Source organism: Nomascus leucogenys, chromosome 1a (genome assembly GCF_006542625.1).
Source record: "Nomascus leucogenys isolate Asia chromosome 1a, Asia_NLE_v1, whole genome shotgun sequence".
Taxonomy (NCBI): domain Eukaryota; kingdom Metazoa; phylum Chordata; class Mammalia; order Primates; family Hylobatidae; genus Nomascus; species Nomascus leucogenys.
Window position 1 is genome coordinate 57,146,895 of NC_044381.1, and position 24,128 is coordinate 57,171,022.

Here is a 24,128-nt window from a genome sequence, read left to right on the forward strand (position 1 = left end):
GGAGAGTGAGGATCAAAAAACTACCTATCAGGTACTATGCTCATTAACTAGGTGACAAAATAATCTGTACATTAAACCACCGTGACATGCAGTTTACCCATGTAAAAACCTACACATGTAGCCCTAAATAAAAGTTGGGGAAAAAAATTAGTAATTTGTCTGTGCCAAGCACTGGATTGGGAAATCACATAGCTCAATTGCTGTCCTTAAGGAGCACAAAGCCTGGAGCAGACATGGGCAGACAAGGGTAGACAAGGATACATGGGCAGACATGGGCAGACAAGGATACAATTGGAGCAGACAATGGGCAGACAAGGGCAGACAAGGATACAACGGGCAGACATGGGCAGACAAGGATACACTTAGCTCAGACAAGGATATACATAGCTCAATTGCTGTCCTTAAGGAGCACAAAGCCTGGAGCAGACATGGGCAGACAAGGGCAGACAAGGATACATGGGCAGACATGGGCAGACAAGGATACAATTGGAGCAGACAGTAACAGGATACAATTGCACTTTGAGGAGGTGATGACTCAAGGTGAGGGTGAGTTTGGGGGTATACCTGGTAGAGAGCAAAAGCTGATAATCTCCATCAAGAGAGGCTTTGCAGAAGGAGGCCTTCCCTCCAGGTGAGTTTTGAAGGATTAGTAGGATTGGCCAGCTGAAATTAGAGAGAAGAGCAATTCAGGTTGAGGAAACAGGTAGACAAAACACCAGATGCAAATACATCAATAAAGAGAGAACATGGCATGTTCAGAGAACTGTGAAATTCCAGTGAATGTTAACACTGGAGCTAGAGGTTTTCCTTTTGCATGACTTCTTTTCCCTCTCAGTCACCCACTCAGTCTTTTATCAAAACCTTATTTAGCTCAACAACTCCACAGGAGGAAAAAAGCTTAATGTAGCATATCACTGGTAGTGTGTGTTGACCCAAGACTTACCAGGAGGGACAGAAGCTACTGCATGGAGAGGACGGTTGTTCACAAGTCTCTTGGGCCCAAGGCCAAAATTGCAAGTAAAGTATTAGAGATAGATGGATAGAAGACACACATCAAAAAAGCTTCTTACTAGAATGCATAGTAGTTGAACAAAAGGTAATACAGATGGCAGGCAGCTCAGCAAGATCCCAGTAGACTAGAGAGACCTTTTCATCTGAAACCATTCAAGAATGTTAGACCCTTGGATATACTTTTTAAATTAGTTTGCCATTACACGAGTAATAAGAAAATGCAGGCAGGGTGCAGAGGCTCACACCTGTAATCCCAGCACTTTGGGAGGCTGAGGCGGGCAGATCACAAGGTCAGGAGATGGAGACCATCCTGGTAACACAGTGAAACCCCGTCTCTACTAAAAAATACAAAAAATTAGCCAGGCATGGTGGCAGGCGCCTGTAGTCCCAGCTACTCGGGAGGCTGAGGCAGGAGAATAGCATGAACCCAGGAGGCAGAGCTTGCAGTGAGCTGAGATCGTGCCACTGCACTCCAGCCTGGGCGACAGAGCAAGACTCCGTCTCAAAAAAAAAAAAAAGAAAGAAAAAAGAAAAAAAGAAAATGCATTCTTCAGAAATGCGTAAGACCAAGTTCTTCCTTTAACAATTACCAATTCCTGTTCCTAATCCCCTTCCCCAGAGGCAAATTCCTTTATCAGTTTCATTGGTATCCTTCCAAGTTGTTCTCTGTGCATTTACACATATCTAAAACAAACACATTTAGATGAAAGCTGTTTGTAATTCAAATCCAATTATTGGAACATATTTTTGAATGTTGGTTCATCTAGAATAAACGTTCAACCTAAAACTTAAAAAAAATTGTTTAATAAAACAAACTAAAAAAGAAAAATGAGTTTACATATATTTTTAAAGTATCATCAAACTTGGTAGATTCTGAAAGAACTAATGGTAAGATTTTTGTTTGTTACAAACATATAAACAAGTAAACAGAGACAAACAAGGCATAAAGCAGTGACTATTCAGAGTAGCAGGAACCACTGGGAGGCCGCACAGTGTATGGTCAAGAGTGTGAATGCCAAAGTCAGACTGCCCAGGTTAGTATAGGCTCTGCCATTTACTAATGGTGAGACCTTGGGCAAACACTTAACTGCTCTGTATCTGTTTCCTTATCTTTGAAAAGAGGATAATAATAGTGTCTACCTCACTAGGCTGTAATAAGAAATACATGCATTCATATGTGTAAACCACTTAAAACAGCATTTGGCCAAATACTGCATGATCTCACTTATATGTGGCATCTAAAAAAGTTGAGCTTATAGAAATAGAGAGTGGAATGGTGGTTACCAGAAGCTGGGGGTTGGGAGTGAGGAGATGTTGGTCAAAAACCACAACATTTCAGTTAAGAGGCATAAGTTCCGGAGCCCTATTGAACAACATGGTGACCAGAGCTAATAACAATGTATTGCATCCTAGAAAATTGCTAAGAGAGTAGATTTTAAGTATCACAAAAAAAAAAGCATGCGAAGTAATATATATGTTAATTAGCTCAGTTTAGCCATTCCACAACGTATACATATTTCAAAACATCGTGTTACACATTTTTACATGGCAATTTAAAAAATAAATTTTAAAAACAAAACAAAACATCACCACCACCAACAACAAAACAGTGTCGGGCACATTGTAACTCGTCAAATAATGTTAGCCTCTTTTCTTAGTAAGAGTGCTGTGGCAAGGTGTTAAGTGTACCAGGATTTTCAAGAAAAGGCAATAGCCTTAGAATGTAAGGTAGTGACTAATGATACATATTTTTTCTTTTTTTTTTTAGTTCAAAATTCAGCAGTAAAATTAAGTATGTCAATAGCTTATCAGAACTCAGTGGGCTGATCCCAATGGATTGCATCCACATTCCGGAGAGCATCATCAAGTAAGTCCTGACGGTTTCAGAGATTTGTTAAGAAGTAGTACTAGTTTGAGGCTGAGCGTGGTGGCTCATGCCTGTAATCCTAGCACTTTGGGAGGCTGAGTGGAAAAATCAATTGAGCCCAGGAGTTTGCGATCAGCCTGGACAACATAGCAAAACCCCGTTCCTACTAAAAATATAAAAATTAGCCAGGTGTGATGGCGTTTGCCTGTAATCCAGCTATTCAGGAGGCTGAGATGGGAGGATCACCTGATCCCTGGAAGTCAAGGCTGCAGTGAGCTGTGATTGTGCCACTGTACTCCAGCCTGGGCAATGGGAGTGAGACCCTGTATCAAAAAAAAAAAAAAAAAGTGTGTGTTTGGAGAAGTGGGTTGGAAAAGAGGTCAGTTCTGGAACAGTGGGGAAATGGCATTATCTTATTTTTAAAACAATATTAAATATCCTCCAATAAATACAATTTTTTCCTCAACCTATAGGTAATTGTTGTATTCTTTCAGATCCTCTTTCACCTAATCTTTTCCTGGGGTTATTTGGTTATTGTTCATTTTTACCTTTACTAGTAAATTTGAATTTTACTACCACTTTGGAAAAAGTAACAGTTACACTGGTTAACTGGTATACTGTCTCTACTGGTTAACAGTGTATCAGTTTCTTGTGTCCCCCACTCTGCACAGACACAAGACGGTCTTAGCATAGCTTGGATTTCTTTATTGTCTTATACAAAGTAATTTATCTGCATGACGCTAGGAAAATAGAAAGAAATAACTCTTTCTCTGTTTCTTCTAAACCTTTTTTGTTTGTCATGATTAAGTAGAGGGCATTTGCCCAGTGGTGGGTGAGGTGGTGAGGAATGGTGTCCTTGCTCAATAGAGGGTAACGCAGTATCAGCTTCAGCCTCCTGCATGGGTACTGAAGGTCTCAGGATGGTGCTACAAAAACTAAGATAAAATTTAACAAAATAAATACTTGGAGCTGGGATTTTAAAACAGGGATATTGGAGAATGAACACTTGTATCTGGTACATTGTTGCAAAGAACGATTGTTTTCTGTGTGTCTTTTTTTTGTTGTGGTTCACTGTATCTGAATCACTAGCTTTTTTCATTTCATTTGAATGGAGAGGGACTTAACCATTAGCTCAAAGAAAACAGGCAAGTATCATTCATCTTCCTCCATAAAATGGATAGCAAAATGTACCTCTCGTTTGGGATTCCAAAAAAAGAGTCCTCTCACCTTAAAAAATTAATTAATTAAAAAGGCCCAGCCTAGAAACTGGAAGGAAAGAATTCTCATGTAATGTGTGTCTATGATATGCCAAGCGTAGCAGTGCTCTATTTATATCATTTATTTGACTCTCATAGTAAACCCCTGTTTTATAGATGCAGGGGAGATAAATTAGTAGGAAGTTACTTATGCACAGTATACGTAGGAACCAGGAAGAGATGGAACGTGAATTTAAATTCAGGTCAGCCTGGCACCAAAATTCTCATGTCCTTTTCTAGTAGATTCCTTTACCTTTCTCAGAGTATCCTTCGAAATTCAAACCTCAGAAGTAGATGCATTTGGTTTTCCTACATAAGCAATATCGGGCATGAACACAGGATACTGATTGGGCTTCCAGTGGTCAGTTGGCTCAGCTGAATCAAATGGAGTGTTCAAAGATCCTAACGACGGCTTCAACCCTCATTAGCTTCATAGCGTTTCCACAACCAGCACACCTCATAGCTCTCTCTGGTCTGCTGCCTCAGAAACGTGTACTCCATCTTCAAAACCCACTTCTACTCTTGAAATTTAAAAAGTATGGAGGCAGAGAGGGATGCCTCATGCCTGTAATCTTAGCACTCTGGGAGTCCGAGGAAGGTGGATAGCTTGAGTCCAGGAGTTCAAGACCAGCCTGGGCAACATAGTGTGACCTCGTCTCTATGAAAAAAGCACAAAAATTAGCTGGGTGTGGTAGCATGCACCTGTAGTCCTGGCTACTCAAGAGATTAAAGAGGTGGGATTGCTTGAGCCTGGGAGGCGGAAATTGCAGCAAGCCAAGATCGCACCACTGCACTCAAGCCTGGTTGACAGAGTGAGACCCTGTCTCAAACAAGAAGATAAAAAAAAAAAAGATGAGGAAGTATGGGAACACTCACGTTCTATAAAATGGCAAGGATATTCTCTCTTCTAGTGGAATTGAAGATTGACCACTTTCCAAGTAAACACAGTAACACTTCCATGGTGTGACAGAGGCAATAGAATGAAAAGTGAATGGGGTTTAGAGACTTAGATTTGAACCTTCTCTCTTACCTCTCAATGTCTCTGAGACTTCAAGTCATCTATTAAAATGATTAATTAATTAAAATATTCTGAGTCTCAGCTTCAGCATCTGTAAAGTAAGTAAGTAAGTTGCACTTCCTGGAATGGTCCTGAGGGTTGAATGGAAACAGGGTACACAAAGCACTTGCAAAGCCTCCCAGCACAGAGTTCGCAATCCAGAATCTTATTTATTGTTCTACCTGTTGCTTTTAGAGACTCTCCATCATATGGGAAAGTTCAAGTGAGAAGTTAAGTATACCTAGGACATTTTTCATTCAACTGCACACATCAGTTTTCAAGGGCTCCATTTGGGAAAAGTTACTTCAGGAGGAAGGGTTCTATTTGGAAAAATTTTTTTCTGGAGGAAGAAATTTACCACCATTCATGTGCTGCCCACATGTCCATGTGTTCTGTTTTCTGTAATTCATCTCCTTGGGATGTCCTTTCTGCCATTTCTGTTACTGACCTTCATCGCCTCAATTTCATGTTATGCAAATTTCAGATGGATACAAGCCATGGCTCCTTTTTATCACTGAGTAACATTCAAAGGATCTAATCTCAGCCACTCCCAAGACCGGTCCTCAGCTGAGATGGAGCCTGTCATCAAAGGGCTTTAAATGAAAGAAAAACTTGCCCAACCTAGAACCAAATTTATAATCATTGGTTACAGTTGATTCTAATTATTTGTGGCAGTTTATGTTCTATAAAGTCACCGCAAACACTTAATTAGTGAATACTGAAATAGTGTTCCAAAGGAAAATACAGGGTGTGCAGTTCCTGCAAGCATCTGGTCACAATGTTTTCATCAATCAATCAATATATAACTGTTTTTTATGTGTGTTTCTGTTTAAATGAACCTTACTTAGTATACATTGTTGATTTATGAACATTGAACTCATGGCCAACAGTATTGTAACTTGTGCATAAATGAAGCTTATCTAACACACATATTTTCTTCATAAGGCACATCACAGCCTTCCTACACTTGGGAATACTAGACAGTATTTCAGCACTATGCTTGGAAGCCAATTTGAACAGCAAAATCACCAAGGAAAAATACAAAAAGGAGTGGGGAAAAAAGGCACTAAATAGGTTGTGAAAAGGACACTTATTTACAGTATGAAACAGGAAGACAGAGCCTCACACATTGCCAGGTGGCAACATGAACATTGGGTAACTCAAATTTTTCGCCACTCTGCACATGTCCACAAATGACCCAAAAAGTACCTTGTATTGATTTTGTGGTTATAAATACATGCTAGTGAATAGGAAAATTTACAAATATAGAATCTGCAAATAATGAGGTTTGACTGCATATATTTATAAATTATAAACATTGTTATCTAATGAAAACAAGATTTCTCCCAAATGTCAATTTCATTACTACTGTCATACATCACCTAATGACAGTGACATGTTCTGAGAAGTGCATCTTTAGATGCTTTCATCATTGTGCAGACATCATAGAGTGAACTTATACAAACCACCCAGATGGTAGAGACTACTACACCACCTAGGCTATCTGCTATAACCTGTTGCTTCTAGGCTACACACCTGTACAGCATGATACTGTACTGAATACTGCAGGCAGCTGTAACACAATGGTAAGTATTTGTGTATGTAAACATAGAAAACATACTGTCAAATTATGGTATTCAATTTACAGGACCACTACCATATATGTGGTCCATCACTGACCCAAATGGCGTTACATGGTGCATGACTGTATCTGGATAGGCATTTTCTCTCATGATTTGACTGTCGTTTAAATCATTTACTTGTCATTTTTTCCATCTGTTTGCTCATTTTCCTTATGGCACTCGTTTTTTATCTCGTAAGGTACGATGAAGAGAGATCTTATAAGAGAAGTGTGAGGTAAAAATCTCCTAATCTCCTGTTCATGCTGGACCCTGTGTGTGTACACCAGTGTTTTACCTGTGGGTGACCTCAACAAGCTACCAGAGCAAGAGGTCACTGTATCAGTCTTTTGTATGCCATTTCCAGTCTTTGTCCTGTGTGTAAAGCTGTTGAGGTCAACCTAATTTGCAACTGAAACCTACTAAACCAGATACATCCCTGACTTGGCCCAGGCTGCAAGCTAACTTGAACTGTACCCACCAGACTGACGTGGATGTTTTCAGCTTTATTCAGCCAGCATGTTTCTGATCCCTTTGCAACTTATATCTACCTTTTATGAAGGAATTTGCAAAGTAAATGTACATAAACACTGAATGGGAGGAAATGACAACATATTTAATGGAAGGAGTACGTCTCAGGGCTCCAGAAGACACTTTTGAAAAGCACATTATGCACCACTTTCGTTTGGCTCCGCTTTGCTGAGTGACTGTCTCATGCTCTGCTTGCTTCTCTTTTGTTTCTTTTCCACACCAATAATTTTTGCTCCTGCAGACTGGATGAAGAACTGAGGGAAGCATCAGAGGCAGCTAAGTAAGACTTGGTTTTCATTTAGCGGCTGGCATGATGTTGGCTTGCATTTCAGAACTGAATTGGGAAAATCTGCATGCCTGGTGTTTTATTCCTGCTTCCTGATAATAATGCACTTTAGAAATTCTCTTTCTCCTGTGATAGATGTAATCTCTATTATTCTTACTACAATCTATTTTTCCCCATGATCTTGGTTATATTGAGGAATGCATTTGTCACTGTTGTTGTTGTTTTTTAATGTACATGCAATTCTAGGCACCACAACAAAAGAGCACATCACAGGCACTGCCACATATAGTGTGACATCGAGATGATCATTAGGTATTGACGCAACAGAACCTCACTAATTCATACCAGTGGGGAGGAATAATAGCACATCGAAATTTGGAAGATTTTTGTAGAATCAATTTCATGGCCTTCTATGAATTAAAACAACACCTTACTTAATGACTTTGGAAATATTGCTTAACTAACAGCCTCTGAGCTATTTTGATGAATAGAAAAACAAAAGTCATTGCCCACTATTGTTAAAGTATGATTCTCAAAAAGGCAAAATTATAACTCTCATGCAAATATAAAATGAATACATGCCAATGATTTTATGCAACTAATTATTTAATGCAGGAACCACTAAGGTGTTAAAGCCAGTTCAAAGAACATTTGAGCAGCTAGATATCTATAGGCAATTTATAGAAGAATATTTGGATAAGATTGTTGGGTTAGATACAAAACTGGTTAATAAACAACAGGGCAATAAACTGTAATATTGAGGTTGTCTTTTCCACCGGACAGAAATTATTTGCATCTCTGCTGGACAAAAACTACAAGCTAACCTCTGCCCCTATTGAGTTGTGAAATAGCCCAACCAATAGAAAGTCAGACCCCTGTAATCCCAGCACTTTGGCAGGCCCAGATGGGTGGATCACGAGGTCAGGAGATCGAGACCATCCTGGCCAACGTGGTGAAACCCTGTCTCTACTAAAAATACAAAAATTAGCTGAGCATGGTGGCACATGCCTGTAGTCCCAGCTACTCAGGAGGCTGAGGAAGGAGAATCGCTTGAACCTGGGAGGCAGAGAGTGCAGTGAGCCAAGATCATGCCACTGCACTCCAGCCTGGGGACAGAGCAAGACTCCATCTCAAAAAAAAAAAAAAAAAAAAAAATCCAGTCATTCTCTTTTCTTGTTTCCAAGTTACAAAGAAATTTTCTGATAATACATGTTAGATATAACCATGTACTATTTGAAAAGTTTGCTGTATTAAGCACATTAAGTTTCTTCCCTATTTTAAATGTTGCTTATGCTGTTAATTTTTAAAACCAGCTCCCATTTTAATAGACATTGCAAAAGCAGAAGGCCTGGACAATGTCCTAACAGCTATAAATTCTGAATAAATAAAATCTAACTAATAGACATTTTCTGCATAGTTGTAAATGCCAATTCCTCATTAAAACAATCAATTTAGACATTTTTCCCCTATGGTACATTTTTATTTTAATAACCTATAGGATTATTTGCTTGTAGTGTGCCAATCTTTTGTGTTAAAAATTAAAGGATAGGTTTTTGCTTTAGAAAGTTTAGCATTAGTGGAGTTTACTGTTACAATATCCTGATCTTCTCATTTTCTTTCAAGATAACTGACACCCAATTAGATAACGAAACTCAAAACCGTGTAATTTTTGATTCTAAAAAATCTTCTTAGTCTTGATCCCAACTGTCACAAATAAGAAGTTGTGGAAGTAAGGAAAATACTAGTAATCAAGGAACTGAGTGTTGGTGTAACATCCCTTTAGCATTTATCTGCACTCAAAAATTGCTTTGTATCATGAGATTTCCTAGAGAGAGAACTCTCAGTGAGGTTTTCTTTCAGATTTATTTTTTCAGGATGATAACATATTTATGAAATTAAAGCGCTATTTTCAAGACAAAAGATAGGGGGAAAGAACATCAATAGTTTTTCAGACAAACCTGTCATAAAGTCATATTGTCATGTTTCTTTCATTATTACCATGAAATCTTGCTTCTTTTAATAGATTTTTCCTCTATATTTATACTCTTTCTGCTTAGCTGCCACAGAAAAATGATTATTGTTTTTGGGTAGTTTTGTAGCTTTCTCTTTTTTCTCTCACATTCACTATTTTGTTCTCTTCCTTACCCCTACCTACCCTCTCCCAATGTGTCTAAATGGCTCAGAGGGTGCTGGGACATTTTGATCTCCCTCCTAAAGGAAGCACTATACTCGTGCCTAGTACATAGTAGATGCTCAGTAAATTTATGCTGCATAAATTAATGAATTTACATAAGAGTCAATTCATTGCTGTTGAGCAATGGGTTCTCAACCTTTATTGTGCATTACAATGACCTGGAGCACATGGTAAAACATGAAATCCCATGTCTCACCCCCAAAGTTTCTGATTCAGCAGCTCTAGAGTGGAGCCTAAAAATCTGCATTTCTGGCCAGGTGAGGTTGCTCAGCCCTATAATCCCAGGACTTTGGGAGGCTGAGTGGGGAGGATTGCTTGAGGCCAGGAGTTAGAGACCAGCCTGGGCAACATAGCAGGACTCCATCTCTACAAAAAAAATTTTTTTAATTAGCCAAGTATGGTGGTATGTGCCTGCAGTCCCAGCTACATGGGAGGCTGAGGTGGGAGGATCCATTGAGCCCTGGAGTTCAAGGTTGCAGTGAGCTAACTGATCTTACCACTACACTCCAGCCTGGGCAACAGAGTGAGACCCTGTCTCAAGAAAAAAAAAAAGTCTGCATTTCTAACAAGTTCCCAGCGATGCTGATGCTGCTGGTCTCAGGACCCAGCTTTGAGAACCACTGCCTAAAAGTCAAGGGCCAAATAAAAATAATCAGATTTGTTTTAGAAGTCTGTGCTCTTGCTTTGGATTCAGTGGGTAAGCCATCTGCCTGAAGAATCCTCCCTCTAGGATCTTTTGATCCTGCCTTTTTGATGGTAACATCACATATATGAGGAATTGAAATATATTTGCACATTTGAAAATGTGCAAATTATATTGAAAAAATTCTACTCTGTTGACCCCACAGGTGATTGGAATGCCTTAGAATTCCACCATCTCGGCTACCAGCAACATTTTTTCAACTACCTTTTAGCCTCTGAAGTAGCCCCTGAATTCTAGGAGACACTCTATGATAAACATGATCACTGCAGATCTATGGTTAGAAGCCAGATATGCCCAGGTTCTTCCTGTTGACAGATGCGCCTGACTTTCCACATGACTTGTTCAGAAAGCTTCAGGCTGGGTCTAACCAAAGGCAAATGTACACTTGGTCAGGGAACAAAACCTATCTGTCCACTGTTTTGCTTTATGCCCACTAGTTTCCCAACATTCTCCCTCTCCCCTCACACACACACATACCACCACTCAAACTGCACCCCAACTCTAATTGACTTCAGAAGGTGATTTCCTCAGCCTGCGTTATCTTTTCTTTAAAACTTTAGCTCTATACAGGAAAGAAAGAATTATACTTCTGAAGGATAAATAGTATACCTAGAACCATTCTTATTTCGAAAATTGGGAAGCATCCGTGTGTTGCCTTTGGAGTGACAGTATTAAAGGGTTTGCAAATTGCTGTTTTCCTTGGGAGGATTACTCAAAATTAAAAAGCAGAAAATCTGAGTTTGGAAGATTGCCCTTTCTTGATTCCATTCCAGCTTTGCTAGGTTTTTTTTAGCACACTGTCAACACTTACTTGACTGTCCTTGCTCACTGGAATTGCCAAATATTCCCTATAAAAATATCAGACCACCAGCAAGGAGGGTGGGGAGTGAGGAAGGAAGGTTGCTATCTCACCTGGGGAGATAGCCTCCTGTTATTTTCAACAAAACATCTGACCTTCATCATGGATGCTCTTATGTGCAAACAGATAAATTAGCTTGTGAAATTATATTACAAAGAGGACAACTGCACTTAAAAAGGATCATAGAAGCTCTTTAAATAGTGTTTGTTTGTCAATAATAAAATATTTATGGGAGGCCGGGCACAGTGGCTCACACCTGTAATCCCAGCACTTTGGGAGGCCGAGGCAGGAGGATCGCTTGAGTCCAGGAGTTTGAGACCAGCCTGGGGCAACATGGCAAAAGCCTACCCCTACCAAAAATATGAAAATTAGCCAGGCATGGTGGCATGCAGCTGTAGTCCCAGCTACTTGGGTGGCTGAGGCAGGAGAATCACTTGACCCTGGGAGGCAGAGGTTGCAGTGAGCCGAGATAGCGCCACTGCACTTCAGCCTGGGCAACAAAGCAAGACTCTGCCTCAAAAAAAAAAAAAAAAATTTTGGGAGGGGCATACAAGTTGAGGTGTAATGAGTATTCATCAAGAATTAATAGGAAGCAAATTTAAAATTTGCTAACAGAGAAATCACACCAGTATGAAATATTAAAAACAGCTAATACTACACAAAAAACAAATGCCATAAAAACACTTTTATTTATTATTTTATAAGGTTACATTTGTTTTCTGGGCACACTCAGTTGAGGTAAATGGTAGGATTCATTTGTATCACCTGGACACAGCTCAGCTGTATGGAGTGGTAAGTGTCCTGTTATTTCTGTAAAAACAACAACAAGGAGAGCTAATGTTGAATTTTTTCTTTCAGTGTATTGGGAAATCCTCATTCTCGTGAAAACTGAAAATTAACTGTGTTAATGGGTGAATAAAATTAGGCTGCTTGAGAGGGATTTTCCTCTGTGTGTATTTTATTATTTGGGGTACCAATACAATTTTGTAATATGTCCCCTGAATAAGACAAATTGAAAAGGCAGGGAAAAATGAGGACAGAAGAGACCACTGGAGGTGTTTGGATGGTAAGGGTTACAGCTTAATCTCATCATCTGTTCAGGTATGGATTTGTTCAGTATTAGCAATGGGACCACATTAAACAGTTTCAAATGCCACAAATCTGTTGTGCTTTCACAGTGGTGACAGTGGGGAAATGTTGACTTCTTCCTATTTTTTCCTTGCACTCAGAACTAGCTGCCTTTACAATGATCCAGAAATGTCTTCTATGGAGAAGGAGTAAGAATTCACTATCAATAACAGCTATGTGGTTACTTGTAGTGTTGTATGGCTGGGCTCTGAAAGAAAACACACTGAGGACTGGGTAAACCCTGTTTAGATGTTCAGCTTTCCTGTGCTCCATTCCTGAAATAATTAGAAACCTGAAGCTATATTTGCCAGCTTCACACATTTCATTCACGATCACCCCTTAAATTTCTAAAGGACAACCTATGGACATGGCATTCTATTTTTCCAATCCAAAAATGGGAAGAAAATGAATATTAGGACCAGATGTAAGAACATTTGGGCAAGAGAAATGCAATTCTGCTTTCTGAATGACATCATCTCTATTTTAATTAGTGGAAGTTGGAACTTCCATTTAATACTTTGGTGGATGGAGAGAAAATGTGCTTGTTTTTCAACATCCAGGAGGAATTCGAGCCTGGATGAGACTGTAGGAATGATCTATTTAGAAGATTGCCATCCTGTGAGAAGTAGAAATTGGACATGTAGTGAGTTCTTACCACGTTCCAGACTGTAAAAGGCTTCACACGCAGTGTCTGATTTTAATCCTCAGAATAAGTTTATGAGGTACATTTCACAGATGAGGAAAGAGGCATGGAGAGACAATCTGACCAGTCCACTGTTTCATAGCTGTAAAAATGGCCCAGAGCTGGAATTTGGACCTTGGCAGTATAGCTCCAGGGCCAATGGTTTTTAAATCAGAAAGAGGTGGTCTTAATGCTAGATGGGTGTACCACTTCCAATTTAGTGAAAGACAAAACTATTCACCTAAGAGAACAGAGCGAATTAGTGGCCAAGTCAGTTTCAGGGAATAAACTGTGGTGACCAACAAGCTTTCAGAGAGAACTTGGTCATCCAACAAGGAGCTTCCAATTTGGTTTGAGTTGTGGAGAATTTAACATTGTCCTTGTTCCTAGGAATCAGGAAGCAGAGGGGAAAGATCAGTTTTAAATGTGTCTCATCTCTATTGTCACCTTTTGCTGTCTTTGGACCTCTTTCCATTGAGGTCCAAAAGGAAGTTGGAAAATTATAGTGAAATATCTCCACATTTGCCATGTTGACCTTGCAACTTATAGGAAGTTTAGGCACAAAAACTCCAGAGACAGTCCCAACTGAAAAAGTTCACAAAGAGCAAAGACTGGGCCAATTCTGGACACATGCTTATGAGTTAGCCATGCTCTGCAAGGAAAATTTATTTTTTCTAAATAAAATTTTAAAAAAAGAACAAAGACTGCAGAGAGACCTTTGAAATCACACAGCTATTTTTGCAAAGGTCACTGTCGTCCCACCTCTTTTAGATGAAGATAACAATTGCTTCAAGGTAATTGGCACATGAAATTCTGCAAAGCAATAATACCTCAGTTCCCCAGTCCACGATAATTCTTTTTGCAACTATTTCTTCCCTCAGCAAAACAGCACCCCTTTGAGCAGTTAACAGAGCCCACAGTTAACAAGCAGCAGAGAGGGCACATGTGGAAGCCCAGCCAATGGCTGGCCCGTCGCTGCTACATCTTGGGGCTTACCCACTTCTTTGCTTGCCTTGTCTGTCTTACTCTTTATTCCTATGTAGGGCTGTTTTGGTTGGGAAGAGGGCAAGCATTGCTTCCTGTCTGGGTTCATTCCAGGGCTGGGCATGGAGGAGGGAGGGATACTACAAATTGTTATTGTTACTTCCCACTTTTTAGAAGAACACATTCTTCTCAAGGCTTCCCTTTCTTCAGCCCTCTCTTTCCTGAGCCCTTAAGAGGCACAAGGTCACAGTGTGGACGATGAGATCGGGATAAGGGGCAAGAGTAGCCAAGAATTTTGTTTTTTTTTTTTCTGACTTCCAGTCCTGGATTTCTGGCTTTCTTTGGTATTAGAATGAGGGCTTCATTTACTTCTTCTGGCACCTTTACACTGTAGGTCATCAAGGACAGAGGAGCATTCTGTGTGGAAGCATTTTACACCTTCCAGAGCTAGTGTTGAATGAATACACTGCAAAATGGGCAAGGGTTCTTCCAATGGGCTCAATCAGTCCAAGAATAAGATGGAGTGTGTGCTGTTGCCATAGTGGCCTCTCATTTTCCTCAGAGAGAGAAGGGAAGGTTATGCCCATTTTCTTCTTCCTACGTAAACTGCAAATGTTTTTATTCATCATTAAACAATGTTGTCAGACAGTTTGTAAGGAACCTCATTTAATATGTGTTAGACACAAAAATGGCTTATTGTAAAATTATCAGAAGGTTGCCCTGTCTCAGGAGAAAGTTGCTTATAGAAAACTAAGCCCATTTGCCCAAAGATTAAGAATATTCAATTCTAATTAAAAGTATTTTTTTTCCAAAAAGGATACTTTTATTTATTTATTTTTAAATGGCCCTGGGGGCTTGTCTCTTTCCCTTTTAGGTTTGGATTTTATGAATTCCTTCATGTTCCAAAACTTGCACATGCCTTTTTATATTTTTACATGTTTGTTTAAAGTACAATGATCAAGAGTGGCTCTATTTGAGGAAGCTTAAATTAGCATCATTGTTAATAGCTTTGTTAACTCCACAACATTGCTGTTCTCTCTAATATTAACCTTCCAAGTGGTTTCCTGTATTTACTTACAAGAAAATTGCTCACTTTTGACTATCTCATTTATTTCATAAACTGGATAAACAGGTTCCAGTCTTTTAGCTTTTGGGTTAACAAAAGCTGAAGGGATGAATTAAATCCTAGAAGATTTACAAAAAAGTCAGTATGAAAAATAATCGAGAGGGGCATCCTGGTGTAAGTGTTAGCTCAGGGGCCCGATGGTGAAACAAGGTAACCATGTTCTTTTAAGCTTCCAAGACTATTTCAAATATTCTGACCCACTCTCGCAGTTTTTAGACAATGTGCCTCAAATTTTGGTTTAGTAAATATTCTCTTGGTCTATGGGAAAAAGTCAACCAAAACCGTGAGAGAAAGAATCAAATTTCCAATCACCAAATCAAACTTACTACAAATTTCTGGGAACAGGAAGGACATTTTAAAAGCAAAAACAAGATTTTTTTTAAATGACCTGTTTTGTAAAGGTATGTAAGAAAAAGATCTCAGGGTCACAGTGGATAAAAAGAGGACACCTCTAAAGCAAACTCTGCAGGTAAGAAAACAAGTCAGAGGGCCTAAAAACTAGAAATATTCATGATGATTTTGGCTTTCCAAAGGAGCAAGATTGTTTCAAGTAGGGTAATAAAGCAAAGAGCTATTTTCTCATTTCAAAAAAACACTGAGGGCCGGGCGCGTTGGCTCATGCCTGTAATCCCAGCACTTTGGGAGGCCGAGGTGGGTGGATCACGAGGTCAAGAGATCGAGACCATCCTGGCCAACACGGTGAAACCCCATCTCACTAAAAACACAAAAAATTAGCTGGGTGTGGTGGCGTCTGTCTGTAATCCCAGCTACTCGGGAGGCTGAGGCAGGAGAGTCGCTTGAACCCAGGAGGCGGAGGTTGCAGTGAGCCAAGATCGCACCACTGAGCTCCAGCCTGGCGACAGAGCAAGACTCCATCTCAAAAAAAAAAAAAAAAAAAAAACACAAAACAACAACAAAAAAAACCACCGAGGTACTATTGCTGCTAATAACAGACATTATGATATGTTCACTATGTAGAATTGAAAATGCTTTAGACTTATGCGTTAGCAAGCTGTGAGAGCGGCATGACTGTTCCATTTTACAGATACAGAAATGGAAACTTAGAGAAGGTGGGTGACTTGGCCAAGTCCCCACTGCTAATAAGTGACGGAATTGCTGACTATATTTCAAAGGAAAGATACTTTACTACTGTAAACTGGATGGGCAGGCAGCGTGAGTTACCAGTGGCTTTATTTGCAAAGCTTCTAGAATGAACACTGCTCAGCTGCCGCAAATTCCACAAGTAAAGCACAGTAACCTTTGTAACATGCAAGCTTATGGCTCAGGGGGCAGAGATAAGCAAAATCCACAGATACGTGCCAAATCACCCTTTGCAAACTAATAGTTTCTCTTTTATCACAACTGAAATTCTTCCTCTATCTACTGGCTTTTGGTTTTCTTCCTCTTGGGTGGATACGGTAGGAAGTTGTGCTATGTTCACTAAGAGGCAGAAGAGAGACATGTGATTCGAGTAAGTTTTAGGCCTACTACTCAGATATTTGGGAACCCATTTGACCTTCTGAAAAACAAGCTTTTCTTTAGTTAGAAACATCCATCTCAGTAAGGTAGGCTCACCCCTTTCAGTCAATTCCTTTGGCTCCTAGAAAATGTTTGGCGTTGTTTTATTGTTTACCATTTCTTACTATTTAGTGCTTGTCAGACATTACTTACTTGAGGCAGAACATTTGTTTGCTTCACAAGGAAAGGTCATTTATTAAAAATAAATAAAATGGCATGATTTCCGGAATGCACTAATGCTCCTTATCTTAATTGACTTTGGGAATGAGCCTTTACATGAGTTTTTTACCTCCCTGGATCATTTTGAAAAGGTGTAAAATGCTTCCAGAAACAATTTTATAGAACTAAACAGATTTCATATGTTGGAGAAAAGCCTGACAAGAGGAGGATTGGGTTTTACCAGATTTTTCTATTATAAGAAACTTGCATGATTTAAATATTTTCAGTATGTCCTTTGAGGAAAAAAGCAAACACAGTGCTACCCAAATCATTACTAAATGTTTCTCATTTGGTTTCTCATGTTTCTCTCTCTTTTTCTTTTCTTCGCAGTATTGACTTGAAGCTGAAAGAAAAGCCCTAGCTGACCATGCTGGAAGAAGAGGATGCTTTTCTGGTTCATGGTTCTGTTGAAACATATCTACCTGAAAGAGACAGGGCTGATGTTACCTTTTTCCACTTTGCACTACCTGGTGCCATTCTAAATTTCTAAGGGGAAAAATAGGAAGAAAGTTTGTTTACTCTTAAAATATTTTATGAAATTGTGTGTACTTTCCTATTTTGCCAATTATGTGCCTCAAAGATTTTAGTTGAGCCTTAGCAAGAAAGTAGGACCTTCCATTTCAATACTTCATTAACACAGTGCAGTGATACTTCGTCCCTTAGACTGGCATTTACCAGTAAGATACCTTTAATCCACTGTTAAGTATGAGTGGATTTGTTTCCATAGATTAGCTGGATTTCCTTTTGGTGATTGCATTAGATTTAAAGTACACAGGGCTCAACTGTCCACAGGAAAGTTTCCCCCGTTTGACTCCACCTTTAAAATCCTAAGCCTGACTAGGACAGCCACAAACCATACAAGGTGTAAAACCATCATCATCTAAGTGCCCGCTTTGTTCTCGTTTACCAGAATCTCCTTTAACTTCTCAAAGGGAAGCCGGGCTTTCTAATCCACGTCAACTTTCTTTTAGTTGTCAAATTGGGCATTATATTTTATGTAAATTGGTCTTTTAACAGATCATTTTTCTGATGAATGTTGGTGACCTCCACATGGCGAAATTTAAGAATCTGTGTTGCATGTTTGGTAGCTCTCTGAGCTTCAGGCCATAAACTCAGCTCCAGAGGTTACCTTTTAAGTGCCAAGAACTCAAGTGCAAGGTGGCCTACTCAAAAATCATTTGGTAGCATTCAGTTATTCATGAATTCTTCTCTTGCATGCATTATAAAAAGTGATCTGCTTTAAAACACTGTCATCTGATCATAGGCTGAAAATTAAATATGAGTATGTACTTTCATGTACAAAATATTTCCTTTGTAGTCTTCATATGCCCTTTAAAATGCCAACAAGATTTCAAGTCTGTAGGCCTCTAGGGGGGTGGGGTGGCAAACCACAGCTAAGTCTAGCTCACCACTGCAAGCTAAGAATGGTTTTTACATTTTGGGTTGGAAAAAAAATTTTTGAATATTTCATGACACATGAAAATTATTCAAATGTTAGTACCGATAAATAAAGTGTTACTGAAACACAGCCACACAAACTTGTTTTTGTACTGTCTACAGCTATTTTCACACTACAACCGCAGAGCTGAGCAGTTCAGCAGACCATATGTCCCACAATGCCTAAAACATCGACTATGTTTACGGAAAAAGTTTGCTGACCCCTGCTCTAGCAAACGCATCCTTTCCTACTCCGCCCCAATTTGTATTTAGATAGTTGCTCTAACAGACGGACAAATGAGGCTGCAAACTAATTTATTTTTGTCAAAAATCAATGTTTTGACATCCACAGACAGTGAAATAAAAGAAATGGCTTGCTGAAAAACATGAGGAGCCCTAGCCACAAAATCATTGCTTAGGTTGCAGTTGCCAAAATGAAGCCTCCTTAGAAGCACTTCTTTAGTATATACAGGTGTTGGCTGAAGTCCACGCCTCACTCTGGGAACCATTCTTAGTCTCCAGTGTCTCCTATTACAAAGAAGCTAGCAGAAATAAAAATGAAGGGGAGAGAGAGGTTCCACCCTAGTCTCATGGTGGAAAATTCAATGGGGAGACCTGTCCAGGATACTTGGAGCCCTGGGTAGAAGGAGCTTGCAACTGCTTTAAAGTAGACGTCTTTGCACAGGTGATTGAGTTTCTCTGACCTCATTGCTTCACGTCTGTCTCCTCCTGTCCTTCCGCAAGTGCCCACACATATGCAGGTCAGCCCTCTTTCCTCCATAAGCCTCCATCATTTTCTCTTTTCTCCTCTTGATCCTTTCAAGCGAGTATCTTGTTGAATTGTATGTTCTGTTGGATCTCCTCCTTCATAACATCTGGCTTGTTGGACAGAAAAACCCTACAGCCCACCCCCTCCCACAGCCCACCTCCACTTTGAAAGCCCAAATTACACCTCTCCCAGAACATAGTGTTGACGTAAATACAGTTACCCAATATTCCTGTTTGTTCACCTATTTGCTACTTTCACTCAGTAGTGTCCCATTTTGTAAAATGAATTCCATGGTCACCCTATCACAGGAAGTAATGAAGAATCCAGTGTTCAGTGTAGTGGTGCAAACCTGAGGGCATAGAGCTGTTCATAGAGGGCTCTTGTTATAGCCAAACAGACACAGCAACAATCTCACCATTTATATATATATTTTTAACTTGTCCAGCTCATCTATGGAAAACTACTCAGGTGGTATGCTGTTTGAAGCCTCATCTTCCTACATGAAAATTATGGGCATTTGTCCCAATGATTTTGTTTCAGCTGTTCTGTAGGCTGCATAACCACTCTGATATTTAGGTATCTGCTATTTTATTATCTTAAAAGACAAATTAATTTAATTGCATGTGCTAGGGAAAAGCTACCATGTAAATTCACCCCAAGTAAATAGAATCCTAGATGAATCCTAGAAAAATAATCCCTAAGCAGACAGGTAGACAGAGGTAAACATTCACATGATTTAGCTCTCTAGCTCTTGCATTCTGAACATTCTTGCTTTGGTTCTGACTTCTGGGAACTGCTTTACATTTCTCCTATAGATCTGTAGTTAAGGGAACCAAGGGGTCACTGGGGCAAAAGCATTGTTTCTCAAAGCTCCTTGATTAAGAGAAAGAACAGAAATCTGCACAGAAAATACTGTCAAGGAGTGAGAAAATTCATTTGAGGGCAATAGCTCAGTGTGGAAGAAAATCCTGAAGTTTCTGTTGAAGCCATACAATGTTCTATGGGGTTACTCTCTAAGACATTCTCTGAGGTGTGTGAGGAAGTCACTACTCCTAGCCTTTGTTAAGATGTAATTTTAAATATTCAGTTATGGTACTATGTTTGCAACTCTCGTCTTATCACAATGCCTCAGTAGTTCCGTTAGAAACGTTTAGATGTGCACAAATTAATCTTTTATATATCTAAAGGTTTTTCTATCATGTATTGGATTGCTCAGAATAAAGTGTCTATTAGACTTTGTTTTGGTAAATAAATTGTCCCTAATGTAGATTAATAATATAAAAGTCTGTAATGACACAATATATCTATATAGCCTCACTGTATAATTCAGAAATAAAAATTGATTCTGCATGTTATGGTTTTCTTTCTTTGAGTCAGCAAGAATTTTTCTCTGGCTTCACTTTGCAGCAGTTTTATCTCCACATCAATCTAGCGTGGCACTTGGTACTGGAGAACTGTATACCTTTTGGTTTTTCTGGACACCCAAACTTTATTCTCTCTTCATTTTTGCCTTTCCTATCTCAGAATTCAATACACCAAGCTTTCAAACTGTGTTGTTTACTCTTTGGATAAGCGATTTCTTACTTTGGAAACATCTACATGTTTCATGGTTACTTGATTTTTGTCTTTTCCTCTCTCTTCCCCTTGCCTTTTTATGGCATATATTTATTTTTAAATTAAAATGTATTAAATATCATTTTATTTTTAGTTGGGGTTTTTTCCCCATTTTCACAACCTTCAGGCAAAACCAGAGTTGAGAATCACCACTGTGCTATTTTTTTAACTTAATAAACACATGTGTACCTCTGAGAAAGTTGTTGGACTAGCCAAAAGAGAAATTGCTCTACAAAAAGTGAGATGTTGCATGTTCTCATGATCTAAAAGTGAGTTCTGGTAGATATTGTCCTCTACCCAAGAAAGGGAAGAAACAGAAGAAAAAGCTGACAAGTAATTGCAGGCAAAGGAAGGACATTCAACTACAAGATGTACTGCTATATTCATTCTGCTCTTGTACCTAACTATGGTGGTGGAAACTGGAGGTGGGCTAGGTGTCCAGCACTAGGGAAAGGGCTGGGTAAATCGTGCTGAATACACCTTTTGGTATACCACAGCTGTGAGAAGCAACAAACTATATGTTCATAAAGCAACAGGTAAATCATAGAGTAGAGTGGAAAAAGAACAAACTCGATGTTTATAGCACAGTGCCACTTATATAACTGTTAAACATACACACACAAAACTACGTATTATCCAAAATCCATGTGTATTTAAGGACTTAACACTCATTTGAGTAAGGGTAGGGCATGGAGATCAGGCATAAAGTTGGGAGCCTAATTAAAAATCAAAATCATAAGGGACCTTTTATAAGCTGAAGTTAAAAATAAATAAAATGAAGACAACTTCAGTCGTTGAAGCCAAGACTTTCAGTCACAGATTACAGAAAAGCTGTGTTGGGGTACTGTGGGTCCCTGAGGAGCCATTCCCTTCTACAGCTTCTCTTGTGTGTGCAGTGTCCCTGTGTTGGCTGTGTCCATGTGCTGCAGCGTGCCAGAAGCCGCCCCGGGTTGCATCATCCTGTGCAGTCATGGAACTTTTAATTCAGAGCTGGTGCCTTTTGACACATCAATCCGCACACAGCTGTGGGCTTTACGGAACAAGCAGATTGCCTCACGAGGCCGATTTTCCTAGATAGTTTCATTCACAGCCATTCAAAATAACCCTCTTTAACTAGACAAAATTATTTCTTCCCAATATATAACCATTCCAACGATACTTAGACGTTAGACACCAATAACTGCTACCCATGATCTCTCTAGCCTTACCTCTAGTGAGGGACCTATAGCCCTTAACACTGGATCACGCTTTCCTTTTGAAACTTCCTCCTTAGACCAGTGAGCTGAATTACCCTGCTTTCCCACAGTATTCAATATCTATTGCTGTATTAACAAATTACGGTTGATTCTCATTTTCCACAGTAGTTATGTCCTATAAAGTCACCAAGAACACTGACTTAGTGAATACTGATCCATTGCTCCTGGGGCAACCGGTCAATACATAAGTTTGTTCTATGTGTTTTTCAGTTTAAAGATTTTGTATTTAATGTATATTGTTCACTTGATAACGCTGAATTCACAGCCAACAGCCTGAATGTAACTCACACCTGAATGAAGCTTCTGCAACAGGTATTTTCTCCATAAGGCACATCACGGCCTTCTTGCATTTAGGAATACCAACTAGCCCCCACTAGCCTGGAGGCCATTTTAAACAGTAAAATCAACAAAAAGCACAACAATGCAAAAAACAAAAACACAAATACAGGAAACTACATGCATTGTGAAAAGGATACTTGTTGCTGAGAGCTGAAACAAGAAGACAGAGCCTCACCTTGTGCGACTTCAGCAGGGGGCATGTATCTCAGGCAATTCAAATTTCTCACTGCTCCGCAGATACTGTAAATGACTGTGAAAGCGCTGGAGTGCTGACTTTAGGGATACAAATAAATTTTAGCGAGGAAGCAAATTTGCAAGTGCAAAATCTGTGAATAATGAAGATCGACTGTATTCCAAAACTTAGGGCCTTAAAAGCACACATTTATGATCTCAGTTTCTGTGGGTCAGAAATCCAGACGCACCTTAGCTGGGTCCTCTGCTTCAGGGCCTCTCACAGGTGCAATCAAGGAGTTGGTCCAGGGTCTCTAACAAGACACAATCAAAGTTCATCTGGGACAGAATCTGCTTCCAAGCTCACCCTCATGATCATCAGCAGGATTCAGTTTCTCTCTGATTGCTGGATCGAGCGCCTCATTCTTTGCTGGCTGTTAGCTAAAGGCTGCTCTCAGTTCTTTGCTAAATGGGTCCCTCCAGCACGGCAGCTTTTTATTATTGAAACCAATGAGAAAGACTGCTGGGAACTTACAATATTTTGCAACCTACCACAGAATTAACATCCTCTCACCGTTGCTCTATTCTGTTGGTTAGAAGTAAGTCACAGGCACAGTAGCTCATGCCTGTAATCTCAGCAATTTGGGAGGCTGAGGCAAGTGGATAGCTTGAGCTCAGGAGCTTGAAACCAGCCTGGGCAACATGGCAAGACCCTGTCTCCACAAAAAATATAAAAATTAGCCAGGCAAGATGGCACTTGCCTGTGGTCCCAGCTACTCGGGAGGCTGAGGTAGGAGGATCTCTTGAGCCTGGGAGGTCAAGGCTGCAGTGAGCCGTCATTGCCCCACTGCACTCCAGTCTGGGTGACAGAGCAAGACCCTATCTCCAAAAAGTAAAAATTTAAAAAAAAGAAAATTCAAAAGAAGTCAGTCACTAGATCTAGCCACACTCAAAAGGAGAGTAGGACACAGGGTGTAACTATCAAGAGATAGGGATGATTGGAGGCTGCCTGGAAACTGTGCCCACCATACCCCTGGTGCCTTCTGCAAGTTCCTCTTTGAGCTCCTCTGTTTTCTCTTACCTGTTAGGGAAGGTGTTTCTCAATGTTCAGACAGAGTCTTTTCTGCAATTTCTCCATGACTTCAACTAGCACAACTCAGATTATTCAAAGCCTGGTTTCATTCTCAGACTACAAACTCCCACCGTCATTTCTCTGTGCCCCCTCCAATCTCTGAGGAGGAGGTTAGTAAATTCTCACTTCCCTGAGCTGATGAGACAATTTCTGTACTATCTCATTGTCTTTGAAATCACACAAACTGGGATTCAGCCTATTGGAAAGGGTCACCTCCTTCCCATTAATCCTAGCAGAAGACCCAGGGCTGCATGTCACTGGACCAGCTTAGTTGTCTGTCTATGAGCCAACCACTGTAATTGAAGGGGTGGATTATGCAGGCTTAGTTGGGCCTGGGTGGTATGTTTACCCTTGGAGAGAGAGAAGGGAA

General features: G+C 39.8%; 1 protein-coding gene across 6 annotated transcripts in view; it reads left to right on the forward strand.

Annotated features, from left to right (window-relative positions):
* The window catches only part of PRUNE2 (prune homolog 2 with BCH domain), a 297,985-nt gene extending 277,389 nt beyond the window's left edge, over window positions 1-20,596 (forward strand). For 2 of the 6 annotated variants that reach the window (XM_030809677.1, XM_030809686.1), the window contains exons 16-19: window positions 2,780-2,878; window positions 7,583-7,621; window positions 12,613-12,660; window positions 17,371-20,547. In XM_030809677.1, coding sequence (XP_030665537.1) covers window positions 2,780-2,878; window positions 7,583-7,621; window positions 12,613-12,660; window positions 17,371-17,401 — 217 coding nt within the window. In that variant the 3' untranslated portion in view covers window positions 17,402-20,547. Of the gene's footprint in view, window positions 1-2,779; window positions 2,879-7,012; window positions 7,049-7,582; window positions 7,622-12,612; window positions 12,661-17,370 lie in introns of all 6 variants that reach the window. The other 4 variants (XM_030809666.1, XM_030809689.1, XM_030809702.1 and 1 more) reach the window with 4 other exon arrangements.
* The last annotated feature ends 3,532 nt before the right edge of the window (window positions 20,597-24,128 follow it).